The sequence below is a fragment of the Salvelinus sp. IW2-2015 genome, linkage group LG32 (assembly GCF_002910315.2).
Source record: "Salvelinus sp. IW2-2015 linkage group LG32, ASM291031v2, whole genome shotgun sequence".
Lineage (NCBI taxonomy): Eukaryota > Metazoa > Chordata > Actinopteri > Salmoniformes > Salmonidae > Salvelinus > Salvelinus sp. IW2-2015.
The window spans coordinates 13,509,960-13,528,172 of NC_036871.1; the positions used below are offsets into that span (position 1 = coordinate 13,509,960).

At 40.2% G+C, this 18,213-nt stretch overlaps 1 protein-coding gene and 1 pseudogene across 1 annotated transcript in view; both read right to left on the reverse strand.

Annotated features, from left to right (window-relative positions):
• LOC111957131 (epidermal retinol dehydrogenase 2-like) overlaps positions 1–11,635 on the reverse strand; it is a 27,845-nt pseudogene extending 16,210 nt beyond the window's left edge.
• Positions 11,636–13,572: 1,937 nt separating this feature from the next.
• The window catches only part of LOC111957054 (proenkephalin-A-like), a 6,715-nt gene continuing 2,074 nt past the window's right edge, over positions 13,573–18,213 (reverse strand). The window contains exon 2 of the mRNA XM_023977776.2: positions 13,573–14,480. Coding sequence (XP_023833544.1) covers positions 13,932–14,480 — 549 coding nt within the window. The 3' untranslated portion in view covers positions 13,573–13,931. The remainder of the gene's footprint in view (positions 14,481–18,213) is intronic.

Consider the following 18,213-nt stretch of genomic DNA (forward strand, 5'->3'; position numbering starts at 1 on the left):
GTGTGCTCTTCATAGATGAGTCCGCGGTTTCAACTGTACCGGGCAGATGGCGTGTATGGTGTCATGGAAATTCGACGATCTGAAATGAATCATTCTTTATTGTAGCTCACTGGAGAGGTTCCAACAAACTTGACACCATGAACGTCTTCAAGAGCTCCCACGGAGCAGTCCTTTAGTTCCCTTATATATGGTTACAGACAGTTACATAGGCATAGTTCATAGGGTTGGTTCTGGCATGTGTCTGGCACCGTTCCTATCTTAAAGAACATATTCTGGGCGTCCTGCCAAATAGTCTAAAGTAGGAGGTCATGAACGCCCCTCATTCTTTACCAGGCACAGGTAGGAACCAAGGATGGTTTATGACACCAAAGACAAGAGCATGTATGGGAATTTTAATGTGTGCTTTTCTTATAACCATTTTCTGTGTTCTATCATGTGCTGTTTTGTAAACTATTTCTGTGTTCATTGAAGTTGTTGATTGAACAAATCTTCCTCTTATCAGTATCTGCAATTTGGCAGACGCCCAGACCGTGTTTTGAGAACAAATGAAAGATATCTAGTTTCAAGGTCTCAGCTTAGAGAGAAGCCTCGTGAGATATTGGTCTGTCACATGTTATGAACCAGTATTGGTCGGTCACATGAATGAAACAAAACGGTAATTATTCATTAATTATGCTAAATCATGCAAATATAACTTGTCTGTGTATAGCCGTATATAAGACAACTGCTGGGTCTGCCCAGGGAGGCTCCTAATTGACATGTGTACTTGGTGCATTGATTTGGTTGGAATCTCTCCAGTGCGCTGACAAACGATTACTCATTTAAGATTGACTTCGAGTGTCCCTGTGTAAGAATTTTCCCACAACATGCACAAAGTAAAATTTCCTTCACATTCCACCCTTTTATCACTTGTGTGAAAATAAATCATTACATTTTAAGGTAAATATTCTTTAACTTCCATGTCATATTTCTAGGGAAGTAAGGCGAAATCAACACATAAAACCAGACACTTAATTTCAAGCCCTTCATTCTGGGTTGTACAATCCAATTATTATGGTGATACTATCCTAATGAAGTTGCTTCGATTAATTGGGAGTGAATTTTTAAAACTACACGCAACAGCATGTTAAATAACACAATTTAGACAAACTATGAAAACAAACCAACGCTGCAGCCCATTTGGGAATTTGGGATCCCTAACTTCCAAACAGGGATTCCACTCCAGTTGTGGGGAATTATTCTCAGCAACAGTGGCAATGTATTCGGCGAGATCAGTCATATTAGAAGAGTGATCTGGGATAAAAGTACAACATTCATCGCCATTGATTGCACAAGTGCCCCCTGACCTGCAAAAAGATAGTCAAAGAGCCTCTTTGTTTTGCAGAGCCAGTTTACGCAATTATTTTAGCATTTCCAGTTTCTCTGCGTCTCTAGAGATCTCCCATATTTGGTCTAGGGTACACGCATATTGATTTTCCCAGGGAAGAGAGAGAAACACGTTATAACAGTTTCACACCAACCTTGATAAGAACGAGTTTGGGGCAAGGATAGCCCAAGCTACAATCTAGTGGCTCTCCTCACATTTTAGGGCATATATGTCTCTAGAAGCCTTTCCAAATCATAATTATAACTATTGATAAATTCCAACCCAAATTTAGAATGACAGTCCTTAGTGCTTCATGTTGGTTCTATCACTTTATTTAAGACCGTCACTTAGCACACACCAATACTGGCAGAATGTACATTTTATATATACAGTATATTCATCTTATTTTTCTAGCATGAAATTTTCTCATCACTTGTAGTATGACAAGTTGGTATCTCAATGCATTCTTAGTCTAAATTACTATAACTGTTGCAGTGTGCAGACCTCCACAATCAACCTGACAATTTTGGATAAACATAAATCAATTACGGGCACTGTTGACCACCCCCCTCCCGGCACCCATCCTTCTGGTTTTCTTCATGTTCTTCTTCAGATAGTGTTTCAGTTCATCCCCCAATGGCACATGTTCAATTGTGGATGGCTTTTGATAATGTCTTTCACTTGAGCCGCCACCGTCCTTTACAGTCCATAATGTCTTTGTCCCTTTTCCTACCAGTACACTAGCATGTTTGGATGGGATCTTTCTCCGTGCTCACTCCACATGGACTCATGTCGCATTCCTGAGAGAAAAGGCAGTTGATCGCTTCGACTGGATGCTGTTGTACAGGTTGCTGGCTCGACTAGGTCTCACGGTAGAAGTGATGAAAGACCAAACTGAACGCCATTGTCGTCATTGCTTCAGCTGGTTAGAGGAGGTTGAGGTTCACACAGTTCTTGGTCAAATGATCCCTTCCATGCATCTAGATACCATCTGTGGTCACCTTCGCCATTACCTCAAAATGGTATTTTACTCACCTATCATCTTGGTGATCTCATTGCAGAGTTACAGGTCAGGGAGTTAGAGGGCTAATCCTTAGGGAGAAATCCTGACCATCCAGCAGACCCAATCTGGTGAAAGTTGTTATTGAAGCAAGATAAAAACTATGAAAACAAAACAATATCACTCGAGGTGGGGAAAACTTCAACCCATTTACCAATCTGGGATCTTTCTCCGTGCTCACTCCACATGGACTCATGTCGCATTCCTGAGAGAAAGGCAGTTGATCGTTCGACTGGATGCTGTGTACAGGTTGCTGGCTCGGACTCAGGTCTCACGGTAGAAGTGATGAAAGATGTCAACCATTCCAACATATTTTTCCTTTTACTGGCAGGCATGTGAAGAAAACTATTCGCATATTTTCCAAAGGCCCAGGGAACCTACTTTGCATATGTACCATAGGGGACCGGTAATACCCCTTTGGATACATGACTCTCACGTCGTGACTCACATCGTGACTCATGCGTACCAAAAAAACAACAACACTGCCTGTTAATAAAAAATAACAAATCAAATTACAACTCCATAAAGGAAATAATAGTATCTTTAAAAAAACATTTTTTTTTTTTTAAATTCACCTTTATTTAACCAGGTAGGCAAGTTGAGGACAAGTTCTCATTTACAATTGCGACCTGGCCAAGATAAAGCAAAGCAGTTCGACACATACAACAACACAGAGTTACACATGGAGTAAAACAAACATTCAGTCAATAATACAGTAGAAAAATAAGTCTATATACAATGTGAGCAAGTGAGGTGAGATAAGGGAGGTAAAGGCAAAAAAAGCCATGGTGGCGAAGTAATACAATATAGCAAGTAAAACATGGAATTGTAGATTTGCAGTGGAAGAATGTACAAAGTAGAAATAGAAATAATGGGGTGCAAAGGAGCAAAATAATAAATACAGTAGGGGAAGAGGTAGTTGTTTGGGCTAAATTATAGATGGGCTATGTACAGGTGCAGTCATCTATGAGCTGCTCTGACAGCTGGTGCTTAAAGCTAGTGAGGGAGATAAGTGTTTCCAGTTTCAGAGATTTTTGTAGTTCGTTCCAGTCATTGGCAGCAGAGAACTGGAAGGAAAGGCGGCCAAAGGAGGAATTGGTTTTGGGGGTGACCAGAGAGATATACCTGCTGGAGCGCGTGCTACAGGTGGGTGCTGCTATGGTGACCAGTGAGCTGAGATAAGGGGGGACTTTACCTAGCAGGGTCTTGTAGATGACCTGGAGCCAGTGGGTTTGGCGACGAGTATGAAGCGAGGGCCAGCCACGAGAGCACAGGTCGCAGTGGTTGGTAGTATATGGGCTTTGGTGACAAACGATGGCACTGTGATAGACTGCATCCAATTTATTTAGTAGGGTTTGGAGGCTATTTTGTAAATGACATCGCCGAAGTCGAGGATCGGTAGGATTGTCAGTTTTACGAGGGTATGTTTTGGCAGCATGAGTGAAGGATGCTTTGTTTGAAATAGGAGCCAATTCTAGTTTAACTTTGGATTGGAGATGTTTGATGTGAGTCTGGAAGGGAGTTTACAGTCTAACCAGACACTAGGTATTTGTAGTTGTCCACATTTCTAAGTCAGAACCGTCCAGAGTAGTGATGCTGGACGGGCGGGCAGTTGCAGGCAGCGATCGGTTGAGAGCATGCATTTAGTTTAACTTGTATTTAAGAGCAGTTGGAGGCCACGGAAGGAGAGTTGTATGGCATTGAAGCTCGTTTGATCTCATAAGGTAATGGTAAAATAGACTAGAGACAGGTGTCCCACATTCAGGGGCAGCGCTCTCTCCCTGATCTTCACGTGGCCTGAATCRCACATAGGACTATTGATAAATTATAAACTTGTTAATGATCCGGGTACCTTTAACTGCTTTCCCAAGGCACTTGCCTTAGAAAGCCTTTCAAAGGGAGAGATACATAATCATTGATAAACATGTCAATATGAAACCTGTTGATTTAACAAATCTGCTAGGACCTTCAAAAAGTTGGTGCTGGCTTATCAGCTCAATATTCAGTACTAAAAACATTTACTTGGATCTACTTCAATTCTGGACACAGTTCAACGTAATGAAAAAATATTGTTTTAGATTACATTACCTTATTTAAATCACTGGTGCTACCTAAACTATACAATAGAGTAATGGTCAAAAACTTGTTCAATTATTCATACCTCTGTCCCAAATTCCCACACTGTCTCTCTTACAACCTGTTGATTTCAGTGTGTACTGGCGGCTATCTATTGTTCCACCGGAAGCCTATCTCTAACCCAAACAACAGATGACTTAAACACAAGAGCAGTGGACCAGGCCTTGAAGAGTGAGCGGCCTCTAATTTAATATCAGTCCCAATGCTCAATCCCTCCATCTTACTTCTTCAAATTACTAAGACATTGCATTATTGGAGTGCTATCTGAAAGCCAATTACAATTCACTTTGTTACTKTCACTAGTCTCCATATCTGTTTCTTTCAACTAGGACTCRCTTCTCAATCTACTACTACTAATATACACGGATCACTCTCAAACAAYGTTCTGCTTTTTCCCCTATTGCAAGGTTTAAAATAAAAATGATACCTTTGTCCATATTGGAAGGCGTGGTTTTCATTTTAGCCTCCCCTAACAATGTTACTTTATATATTTATTTCAAATTTCGATTGGATATTCACTTTCTGCTTCCACTTATTAAGATGGCTATGATTTTAAGATTAACATGTAATGCTTTGGAGGGATCAATATGTATTAACTGGGTTGGCACTGTCTGTCAGTYCTGTGTAGATGGCGCGCTCGGTCCATAATAAGTCTGGCACCTGAGACAGCATAGACAGGGAAACAGATGCAGTTTCCATTTTGCCTACTCACGAATTGGTTTAGAATGTCATCATTTGGGATTTCAATGAAAACGCCATCAGGAGTACAATACATTGTAGCCTTAAGTTTAGTTAACAGAAAATCATTGGTTCTATTTAACAGGGTATGGGGTTTATTTCAAAATGTATTACCAGGGTGGAGGAAATATCATAAGGATTTATAGTTTTAATGGTCAGGAGTAAGTCAAGTCCCGTATAATGCTTTAACCTTATCTTTATAAAATTATCCATAAAAGGGACAACTCTGAACTTAGAATACTTTTTACACCACATCGTCTAAGTGTGGGTGTGCAAGTTGTATATTATTATTAATATTGTTACTTCATCTTTATCTCTAGTAACCCATTATACAAATGTTATGTTACTTTATCTCTAGTAACCCATTATATAAATATTACGTTACTTTATCTCTAGTAACAYATTATACATTTGTGTTACATCACAAATTCSTCCTCTACACCAGTGTTCTATTCATACAGGGGTTTAAATATTMACTCGTGTTCTATTTAACAGCATATTGGGAGTAGTACCTTCTTTCATATCTCCACATATATAATGATGTTATACCATCACACTCCACTGATGAGTCATGTTATCCTCATGTAATCTAAAGTCATGTCACCCTCAGAGACATTTTATCCTCATGTTATCCTCTGAGACATGTTACTCGAATGAGATTTCTGAGACATGTTAGCCTCTACCTGTAGACCCCCCCCCCCAGGACTGTAGATAATGTTATACATCGAAAAATTCAGCTCACACAGAACTGGAAAACTCGGCTTACATTCACACTGGAGGTAGTCCCCTGACAGCTCTTATTCACTCAGTACATTATAGCTACATTTCTATCAGCTTATTATCCATATTTCAATCTCTTATTATACAAAACTCAATCTTAATAGCAATCATTTCAATCCATTTATTATCCATATTTAAATCAGCTTAACATGTCCTTCCACACTTACTCAACCATACACACCTTTCACATATAGAATTACTAATTACCCCATGTGCATCTTCAACGATTATCTTGTTGTTACTTGCTATGCACCGTATGTATCTTCTGTACATATTTAATAASAACACGTATTCATAAACAACTTGTGTTATTTGTAGTGGCTGCAGACCACGTAGACATTTCTTATAAATGCCTACAAACAGCTGTCAGCGGRGCTTTCCATGGTACCGTTACGCCCTCGCTCTAGTCTTGTCATAAGCCTTCTCTCTAGAAAACTATGGGTACCTTTTTATGCATTACTTASCTTGATTTTATTTTTAATCATTTAAACTTTTTATACAGATTCATTTAAATTGACTTACTGAAATCAGAAGACATGTCCCTCTTTTGTTTGCGGTCGATGCGTCTCCTCCTGGACAGCTCACAGTAAGGATCTGGGTGGGTCTCCTCGTCTTTGGTCAGACGGGAATTTCCCTAACGCTTCATAAAATGTGACACCCACCGGTTTCTCGCAGACCCCCACTGGAAAGCTCCGCAGGCAGAATCAATCATTCTGTTCGTTGACACCAAATTGTCAAAATTCTTACACAGGGACACTCAAAGTCAATCTTAAATGAATAATTCTTTGTCAGCATGCTGGAGAGGTTCCAACAAACTTGATGCACCATAGTGAACRTCTGTCAGGAGCTCCCACAGGGCAGTCCCGTTTAGTTTCTTTATACACTGATTACAGACACGTTACATAGGCATAGTTCATAGGGTTGGTTCCGTCATGCATCTGGCATCGTCTCCTATCTTAACTTAAAAAACAGCTGTGACTCGTTTCAGGAAACTAGGCGTATGACGCACGTCACTTCWTCACAGGAGAGCCATTTGAACGTAAACTTTTTTTATTTTTATCAAAATTTGTTTTAGGCAGAAATGCCTTCTGGAACATGTGAACTTGTATGTGCCTTAATAACAAACGTGTATGCCATCTGTAAATATGAATAAAATTGTTAAATTATGAGTGTAGTTTGTAGGTCATACGGTTAGAACGCCTCAGACAGAAGTTAGCGCATCCCCTTTACAGACTTCAAACGAGTCCCGTGGGGCTTGTGGTCGTTGAGCAAAATGRAGAACACCATCATTCCATAGTGGTCATATTCGTTTGTAGGCCTAAAAATGTTGTAAGAAGACCGATTTTCRGGATGTCTCATGATCTGACAAACACCGCTGTAGCTCAGACACCTTCCTCCGCAGATGCGGAAGGAGACACAGGCGGATGCGGTGGATTGAGACCAAGCCCATAGATATCCATCTTAGACTGATATATTTGAATAGGGACTTTTTTTTTTAAATGTCACTTACAGTAGATTATAGACATAAGGATTTAACATTTAAAAACACTTTACTTCAAAACACATGTTGAATCAACACACATGACATCTTTGTCTCTTACATCCTGGCAAACCAGTTATGGTAAGGATTATTTAACATTGTTGCTATGTACTTATGGACATGGGTAACAGGTTGAAGGGGTCTTAAAAGATTGCCTGGAGTTCAAAACAGGTTTTTACAGTTGATGCAACACCATTGTTCTATCATTTGGTGTTTTGTAGGCTTGGGCGGTATCCAGATTGTCATACCTTCATACCGACCTTGTGCCATACCGGGATATTCAGTAACACTGGGCATTTTTATTCATGACCCTAAGCATGATGGGATGTTAACTCATGAACCACACCGGTGTGGAAGCACCTGCTTTCAATATACACTGCTCAAAAAAATAAAGGGAACACTTAAACAACACAATGTAACTCCAAGTCAATCACACTTCTCTGAAATCAAACTGTCCACTTAGGAAGCAACACTGATTGACAATAAATTTCACATGCTGTTGTGCAAATGGAATAGACAAAAGGTGGAAATTATAGGCAATTAGCAAGACACCCCCAATAAAGTAGTGGTTCTGCAGGTGGTGACGACAGACCACTTCTCAGTTCCTATGCTTCCTGGCTGATGTTTTGGTCACTTTTGAATGCTGGCGGTGCTTTCACTCTAGTGGTAGCATGAGACGGAAGTCCTACAACCCACACAAGTGGCTCAGGTAGTGCAGCTCATCCAGGATGGCACATCAATGCGAGCTGTGGCAAGAAGGTTTGCTGTGCTGTCAGCGTAGCGCCAGAGCATGGAGGCGCTACCAGGAGACAGGCCAGTACATCAGGAGACGTGGAGGAGGCCGTAGGAGGGCAACAACCAGCAGCAGGACGCTACCTCCGCCTTTGTGAAGGAGGAGCAGGTGGAGCACTGCGACCCTGCAAAATGACCTCCAGCAAGGCCACAAATGTGCATGTGTCTGCTCAAATGGTCAGAAACAGACTCCATGAGGGTGGTATGAGGGCCCGACGTCCACAGGTGGGGGTTGTGCTTACAGCCCAACACCGTGCAGGCACGTTTGGCATTTGCCAGAGAACACAAGATTGGCAAATTCGCCACTGGCGCCCTGTGCTCTTCACAGATGAAAGCAGGTTCACACTGAGCACATGACAGACGTGCAGAGTCTGGAGACGCCGTGGAGAACGTTCTGCTGCCTGCAACATCCTCCAGCATGACGATTTGGCGGTGGGTCAGTCATGGTGTGGAGTGGCATTTCTTTGGGGGCGCACAGCCCTCCATGTGCTCGCCAGAGGTAGCCTGACTGCCATTAGGTACCAAGATGAGATCCTCAGACCCTGTGAGACCATATGCTGGTGCGGTTGGCCCTGGGTTCCTTCTAATGCAAGACAATCAGACTCATGTGGTGGAGTGTGTCAGCAGTTCCTGCAAGAGGAAGGCATTGATGCTTGGACTGGCCCGCCCGTTCCCCAGCCCTGAATCCAATTGAGCACATCTGGGCATCATGTCTCGCTCCATCCACCAACGCCACGTTGCACCACAGACTGTCCAGGAGTTGGTGGATTCTTTAGTCCAGGTCTGGGAGGAGATCCTCAGGAGACCATCCGCCACCTCATCAGGAGCATGCCCAGGCGTTGTAGGGAGGTCATACAGGCACGTGGAGGCCACACACACTACTGAGCCTCATTTTGACTTGGACATTACATCAAAGTTGGATCAGCCTGTAGTGTGGTTTTCCACTTAAATTTTGAGTGTGACTTCCAAATCCAGACCTCCATGGGTTGATAAATTTGATTTCCATTGATAATTTTTGTGTGATTTTGTTGTCAGCACATTCAACTATGTAAAGAAAAAAGTATTTAATAAGAATATTTCATTCATTCAGATCTAGGATGTGTTATTTTAAGTGTTCCCTTTATTTTTTTGAGCAGTGTACTTTGTATCCCTCATTTACTCAAATGTTTACTTATTTTGGCAGTTACCTGTATATGCGACATTTGTATCTTAAAGCATWACTGAGAAATAWTTCAYTTAAGTACAAATGTGACATTTTGGCCTTACCCAGGCATCCTTTAAGACTCCATAATTATAATCTGGAAGTGTTACAAAGCAAAAATGTGTGTCATATGAAGCTTTACCGCYTGCTCTGTAATATGAGTAGTATTTTGATTTACATAACAATTCTTAMATTAATKTATGAATATTGAAAGTCTAAACATTAATGTAGAAAATATACATTTTTTATTGAGCAAATTGTTCTATATATTATTAAACCCACTATGGCCATATCAAAGTTCCAGAGTGGGATCTAACTTTTAGAGTTATGATCCAATCTGTAATGTAAGCATTATCACCAAGCATTATCACATTATCATCAAAATGGTCACCCTGTTACTGATTTTCAGGATGTGCAATGATATGTGCAAGTAAAAGGAGTGCTGTGGTTTGTTGCATTGCCAACTATGCCAATTCCTCTGTATAAAATAGGCGTTAACTTTGAAAAATGTATTGAAAAGGTACATTTATTTTTGCATATTTTCAGTATTCATGTTTCTATATTCATAAATGTAATCATATTTTGTAATATTTGATTGAAATCAAAATACTACTCATATTACAGTGCAAGGGGTAAAGCTTCATATTACAACTTTTTTGTTGCTTTGTAGCATCAACAGATGAAACATTGCGGAGTCTTGAAGGAGTCCTGGGTAAGGCCAAAATGTCACCAATGTTCTAAAATCAAGAAATGTTTTATAATGCTTTTAGGTTACAAATGTCAAATATATGTAAACAATCCTTGCTCCAAAGGAGCATACTATGGATTACATTGTGAAAATCCAAAATACCATGGTATTTTTTGGTTCTAGTTTCACAAGGAATCCCCATCTGTCATGTGGCTCTACTTACGTTCTCATCAACACTGGACATTTGGTAAGCAGCTTACTCCCTCGTTTCCGATTCATTCAACGTGCCTCCAGCACAATAGATTTTCCAAACATCAGTTTGCTTTGACAGACAGTTTACTACACACAATGGAAAGAAGAGGGGGGTTGGTCAACCTCCATGATGACTGTAGTAATAATGAATAAGTCACCAGCAGCATAAGACAAAGCCGGGCAAGTCCATGGTAATGGAATCACCTCGAGACTCAGATTTTTCGCTTTAAAAATGTATACCAAACAAAAACCATTGATTTCAAAGTTGAACTCTATGCACAAGGGCTACTTTTAACAATTACGCTGAAAAACACATTTACAGGAAGAACTGTGCAGATACAMATTTTGGTTACCAAACTTTGCATCTGCACAGTTTTCCAGTGGAACATTTTTTTAAAATGTACTGTCAATTGTTCAAAGTAGTCATTGTGCATAGAGTTGTATGGTTTGTTAAACTTTGAAATCAATGTTTTTTGTTTGGTATACATTTTAAAGTGAATAATCTGAGTTTAAGCATAATTTCTGGTTCGTGGAATTGCCCAGCTTGCATTTATAGGAGAACGCATGCTTGTTAACAGGTGAAAAATATTCATCACTGAGGGTCAGCACAGGTCCCCCGGCCCCAGATACACCATATTCAAGTAATTAAAGTCCTTATGGAAGATGAGTCATCGATTGATTACCTGGTCAGCCACTCTGTAGACCTCCGCCTTGTCACTGCAGTCACACTGGTAGTGGTGGACCCTAGTTGCCCCTTTCTCCTTCACTAGTCTTGCAGTCTCCTTCATGCCCTCCTGGTTGACATCCCACAGATCCAGAGAGACGCCAAGGCGGGCAAACTTTTCTGCCATGAGCCGGCCAATGCCGCTTCCCGCCCCCGTGATCAGGATGATTTCCCCGGTGACATTTTTCTTCTTGAGTCAGATGAGCGGTCTGACAAATGCCTCCATGTTGTAATAGATGGGCATCACAATGAACAAAGGTTTCCAAGAGGACATTCATTTTGCTGACCCCTGGAAAGACAGTTCTGTTTGTTTTGGTTTAACTGTTGTATGCTGGCTAATTTGTTTGTGCTCGTTGGAGATCCTAATAAGCAAGAGATCTGATGAATAGATTGCAGATTAGCGTGATTTGATCTAAAAAGGTCAACGTTCAACTGATAATATAATGTATGAAATGTACTCATGAATCCACACGCCAAACACAACTTCAATTCAGTGATGTAGACAAACTTTTGGTGCACTGAATGATAGGATAGAGCGAATAAAAAGTAGCAAATTCGGTCAACATCATTTCCCTATTTAAAAATGTATCTAAATGTAACCAATGCAAATTTACCTCATTAGACAATCAGCTCAACCTTGGATATTTTGTATCGCCTCCTTTCAACACTGGACATTCGGGTCTTTAATCGACCTTCGCACTCTGCGGCGAGGCGCATGGTAATTAAAGCAAAAAAGATACTCACTAAAACAGGAATTTGTCTACTTATTTCTTGTTGACATATAAACTACCTTCCGCGTGGTTTCTTCGTTGCTTTTCCCGTCTTCAAGTGCCTGAACAGCGCAGCCGAGCACACCCTAGATTTGATCTGGAGCCTCTATGTAAGGTCACATGACACCCAATCAAAATTTGAGTAAGGAAATATGGGATTTAGGTATGTATGTTTGTCACTCAAAAGGTCCTTCAGGCTACATTTTTAAACATTCTTTAGATTATTTATATTTTAGCATGTAAAAATAAAAACAGATTTTGTTCCATACAGAAAATAAATGACCAACTAGATACATACATAATCACATGATACATAAGTAACAATTCAATTTTTTTTTAAGCATATGCCTAATGAGGGCTGACAAGACATTCAATTAATTTGCATTGATTAATGAATACCATTAATATTTTGACATCTTCCTATTTGACATAACCATATATAGAGCTTTGATARATATGATAGATATTCATCTATACATTTGATAAAGGCCTTATCTATATGATGTATGCATCTGCCAACATTTTGGAAGTGAAAWTCTGTGGATATACACTGAGTATACAAAAAATTACRAACACCCGCTCTTTCCATGACATAGACTGACCAGGTGAATCCAGGTGAAAGCTATGACCCCTTATTGATGTCACTTGTAAAATCCACTTCAATCAGTGTAGATGAAGGGGAGAATGCATGTTAAAGAACGATCTCTTCAACTCGATATTAGGAAGGTTTACTTAATGTTCTCTACACTCAGTGTAGATATGGTGGTGCCTCTGAACACTGAAACTAGAGAAAGTGTAGATATTAATGAATGTGGCAGAATGGAGCGGGGCTATCAATCCTCTTTTGTAGAAATCTAACTTGTGAATCATATTTAAAAGACTGCCTTATTGTTCTGAAGAGCATATAGACCTCTAGGGGGGGATTAAGTTAAGCAAAATATCTAGCCAAGCTGTGAAGTTTTGGGACTGTGTGAAGTTGGGGGAGCTAAGAGACAACATCTAAAGGCAATTGCTGTCAATATTTTGTGTTCACTTGAGCAATGTGTACAAAAATATAGACAGGCCACAAAGCACCTACATTTGCTTAATACATCTCCCCCAAGCTGAGTGAATCTGTCAAATGAATCCAATCCTCACCACTAACACCAGAATTATTATCAGGTGGGCTTGGCAGAGTGAGACAGTAGCATTAGCTCCACTTCCCAGGCTGACAAACACATCAAACAGCCAGAACAAGACAGAGCGGAGTCCAATTATTTCTGCAGGATTCATGGGTTTATTAGGTTTTGTACAACTAATTGGTCTCAAATGCTGCTCTGTTCTCTATAGAAAGAACACGAAAGTAGGACATTTTCAACTGAAAGCAACATGTTTCGACATCAACATACTGAGATAAGTGTGAGCACGGTGGAAAGTAGTACTAGCCACCGACATATTTTCATCTTACCTTGCCAAGAGATTCTGGGCAAAACTAAATAACCAACTAACAAACTTAAAAACGGTTTGGATGACACAACAATACCCTAGGTAAGTCTAAAATCAACTAACACTTCAAAAAAGTTAACTATCCATTTAAAAACAGTGGCAAGTCAAAGAGAGAAAGCAAACAGGTCATGCCATGATTAGTTTTCCACACATGCCCCAGCCGGCGTACACCACAATGAACACGGGTTAATTTATAAATAACCAAACCCATAAAACATACAGTACTGGTTGCCATAAATGGAGTTATCATCACCTGATAGGCTAAGTGTTTTTTGTCACAGTAAACCCAAACAAACAAAAAGCAGCACAGTACAAGCACTACAACAGAATAAGAATGGATCATCTGATCAATATTGAGAGTCCAGACTCATCAGGAGGGGTTGGAGAAGGGGCCGACCCCTAGTCCATGAATCCGCCATATTTCTTCTGTATCTCAGCCAGGGGGGAGTCAACCCCCTGCCCCTCCCAGGAGCGTTTCAGGAGCCCCCCCTTGTTCTTCTGATCCTCCAGCCACTCAGGCCTCCCTACCCTCCTCATGAAGCCCCCATAACGCTTCTTCAATGGCCTGCCCACCACCTCCAGAGCCCCGAAGTCCCCCCCTCTCCTCATGAACCCCCCGTAGCGCTTGGCCAACTCTCCGTCCCTCTGCCCCTCGGCTTCTGAATTCAGGATCTTCAGGATCTCCAGACGGATGTCCTCTTCCTCAGCCACCGGGTTGTTCTCTCCTCCCTGCACTCGCCCCTCCTCTACGGGTGAGCGCCTCCTGATCATGAACCCTCCGTAGCGCTTCATGAAGCCACCATACTTCTTGGCCAGTTGGTGCTGCTGGCCCTGCACCTCTTCCTGTTTGACGTCATCTACTACGACGCGCTCCTCCTCCAATAGGACGTCTTGGCAGAGGCGGAGCTTCGTGGTGTCCAGGCTACCCTCACATTCTATTGAGCATGTCTGCAAAGATATGAAGGGGAGGGGAACCTCAAAACACAGAAGTGGAGCAGAGGCTCACAAACCCATTTCCTTTCTGTAAATCTAGTTTTAATTGGAGACTTGTCTCTATCAAGGGGCACATGGTACACAGCCGTGAAGAAGCAATATATTGTCTGGAGTGACATAGTGATATATGTTTTGCCATAAAAAGGCAAATTGTACATATAGAGTAGTGTTTAATTAGACAATATTTAACAGGAGCAGAAACAAGTCCAATTCTGGTGCATGAAATAACAGCTATTCTCCAATGCCAGAGAGACACAGTTGGATGTACAAACAAATTGATTCTATTTGCCTATACCAATATGTTATGATACTTCTCTATTAGTTTTAAGAGTAATTAAATAAGTAAGATGGGAAACAGATGGAGGGACACTTTTATCTGGTTCATTTTACAGCTTCTAGCAAACACAGTTAATGAGACGTTCCTCAAAGCCTGTTACTAGCCTACATCTAATGCCTCATAGCACTTGTCTTTTTATTTCTGAGCACATCAAAGCAGCAGAGAAGAGGGCTTTTGTATAGCCTACAGATAATTCTGAATACATTATCTCATGGAAAATAAACTTCTCAGATTCATTTTTATTTTACTTTATTTTATTGGAGGTATTTGAATAATATGAAAAAATGATCTCTAAGAACAATTATAAACTGGGTTGTTGGAGCCCTGAATTCTGATTGGCTGACAGCCATGGTATATTTAAGCAATAAGGCACGAGGAGGTGTGGTATATGGCCAACATACCACGGCTAAGGGCTGTTCTTATGCAGGATGCAACGYGGAGTGCCTGGACAGTCATTAGCTGTGGAATATTGGCCATATATCACAAACCTCYGTGGTGCCTTATTGCTATTATAAACTGGTTACCAATGTTATTAGAGCAGTAAAACTCAATGTTTTGTCATACCCCTGGTATACGGTCTGATATACCATGGCTGTCAGCCAATCTGCATTCAGGGCTCGACCCACCCAGTTTATATCAGACCGTATACCACGGGTAAGACAAAACATTTATTTTAACTGCTCTAATTATGTTGGTAACCAGTTTATAATAGCAATAAGGCACCTCGGGGGTTATTGCTTAAATAAACTCTCTCTGAAATATGTCAATCAAACCCTGAGAAAATGCTTGAATTAATGAAGAGTAAAATTTAATTGAGGCTGTATTGAAGCTCATAACCACTAACATGCTGCCCCCTGGTGAGGCTAAAACACACTAAGTTCACAAATAAAGACAGGTTTTCTGGAGGCTRAACTCTTTTTATTTTGTATTTATTTAGGTAAGTCAGTTATGAACAAATTCTTATTTTACAATGCGGGCCTACCCCGGCCAAACCTTCCCTTAACCCGGACTACACTGGGCCAAGTATGCGCCGCCCTATGGGACTCCCGATCACGGCTGGTTGTGATACAGCCCGGGATGGAACCAGGGTCTGTAGTGACGCGTCTAGCACTGAGATGCAGTGCCTTAGACTGCTGCGCCACTCTGAGCCCTCTTACCTTTCATCGTGGTACATTTTTGTAATTTGTTGTTCGATGTTGAACATTTGGGATAAACTAGTACTATTAATTGTCTAATCAGCAAAAATATTGTAATCGGATTATAGATACTGAAAAACTAGATGATTACTTTGAGGATTACTTTTAAATTCAGAAAGGAGATTTGCAAAAAAGATATTTGACACTTCCCTGTTTTCTCAATGACATTCAAATCAGAATTGAAAAAAGGTGCAAGTTTAAGTTTGTTCCACCTGAGCGAGTCTGACCACAAGTCAGGGACCACTATGATGACATACCAAGTGGCTTTGATGGATCGTAGGAAAAGAGCAGKAATAGGCTTTTGTAGGCTACAGTCCAAGTTATGTCTTCCAATGGTACGACTGCTGTCTGCATTCAAAGATTATCCTATTTGAATAAACGCTTGGAGGTAAGGATGACAGCAGTGGTGTAGTCCTAGGCGATACGGATATCACTTATTATTGTTATCTACATACCGCATTGATGTGAATCACACTGCTGCTCTCTCATTTAGCTATTTGCGCCTTACGGATTGTGGTTGTTGTGGATGGCTGTTCACAAATCTAAATGTGTATTTCAACCCAATAATGGTTGAATTCAAGAAGTTTAAACTGCCTATCAATCATTGTTTTTGAAACCAGTAGACAGCCAGTGAAAAATGTACTCTTGCAACAGTTGTACAGTGCGGATCCCAGACTATGGAATAAAAGGTTGGCTTTTATTGCTCAATCTAATTCATGTTGATTAAAAAATGTCATCCATAGGCCTAATGAACACATGTTCAAACTCGTACACTTTTTATAGACTTAAAGGGGCAATCTGTAGGTGCTACATCCATTTTTGGACTTAATATATATATATATATATCCATTGATTCTTGAAGAATATAACTTAGTTCAACTGTCACACTACATGAGAACCCAAAATATAAGCTTGTTTTTCTCCAATGTTTGTAAAAATTGTAAATGTAAGCAAATACTGTATATCCTCATAACATGGTTAAAAAAATCATTTTGATATCATGGATGGTCAGTCCTTGCATCCGTAGCTCTGTCTATTAATCTGAGAGTGGTTACATTTCTCCAGGCCTATCCCTCAGCTTTTTACCAAAACAGAGGTGGGGTGGGGTTTTGTTATTATTTCATCTCTGGTTTTCCCMTTTAAACAGCTGCATATTATCAAGATATCAAAGTGTCACCAACAAAAAGTTAAACAATAGGTCTATAGCAAATGCCGAATATGGCATTCMTTTTTCACATGTAAATAACACTTTTCAGTGGTGCTCAAAGCATGCCATTCCATGAGTGCAGCATTTATTTTTCAAATCGAATCAATGAGCCCAATCAGTCCTCCATGACAACACAATCATAAACAACGGAGTAGGGCTGGCTAATAAGTCYTTCGTTTTTGGGTCATGCTCAGGTAAAACAATTTGGCTAATCTATACTTCCATATTTCCAAGTCCTATTGTTGAAGATCAAGGGGTATAACATTTATTGGAATGACTGGAATTCTGATAGAATTTGGTTTTTAATATTAAGATATAATTTAATCAAAATATTATATGTAGTAGAAAGCGATGGGTTAGAAGAAGCCTACATAACCAGCCCATAAAGTAAAAATGTACATCCATATATAGCAGGCCAGGTGAACTTTAACATTGATTTATCCTGMAATAGATGTGGTTCAATTGGTAACATACATTTTTGTCTTCTTCTAATGCCTCTTAAKGGGAAAGTAATCTAAAAGTAACTGGATGTAATCAGATTATGTTACTGAGTTTGGGTAATCAAAAAGTTACATTACCGATTACAATTTTGGGCAGTAACTGTAATGGGTTACATTTAKAAAGTAACCTACTCAACCCTGATTGCATGGAACTCCATTCGGTCTCATATTGCTCAAATAAACAGCAATCCTGGTTAAAAAAACAGATAAAGCAACACCTCAAGGCACAACCCCTCACCCCTATTTGACCTAGATAGTTTATGTGTGTATGCATTGATATATAGGCTATGTGTACCTTTATTTATTTTTTATATAGTTCTGTTCTTGAGCTGTTCCTGTCTATTAATATTCTGTATTATGTCATGTTTCATGTGTTGTGTGGAGCCCAGGAAGAGTAGCTGCTGCTTTTGCAACAGCTCATGGGGATCCTAATAAAAAAAATAAAAAA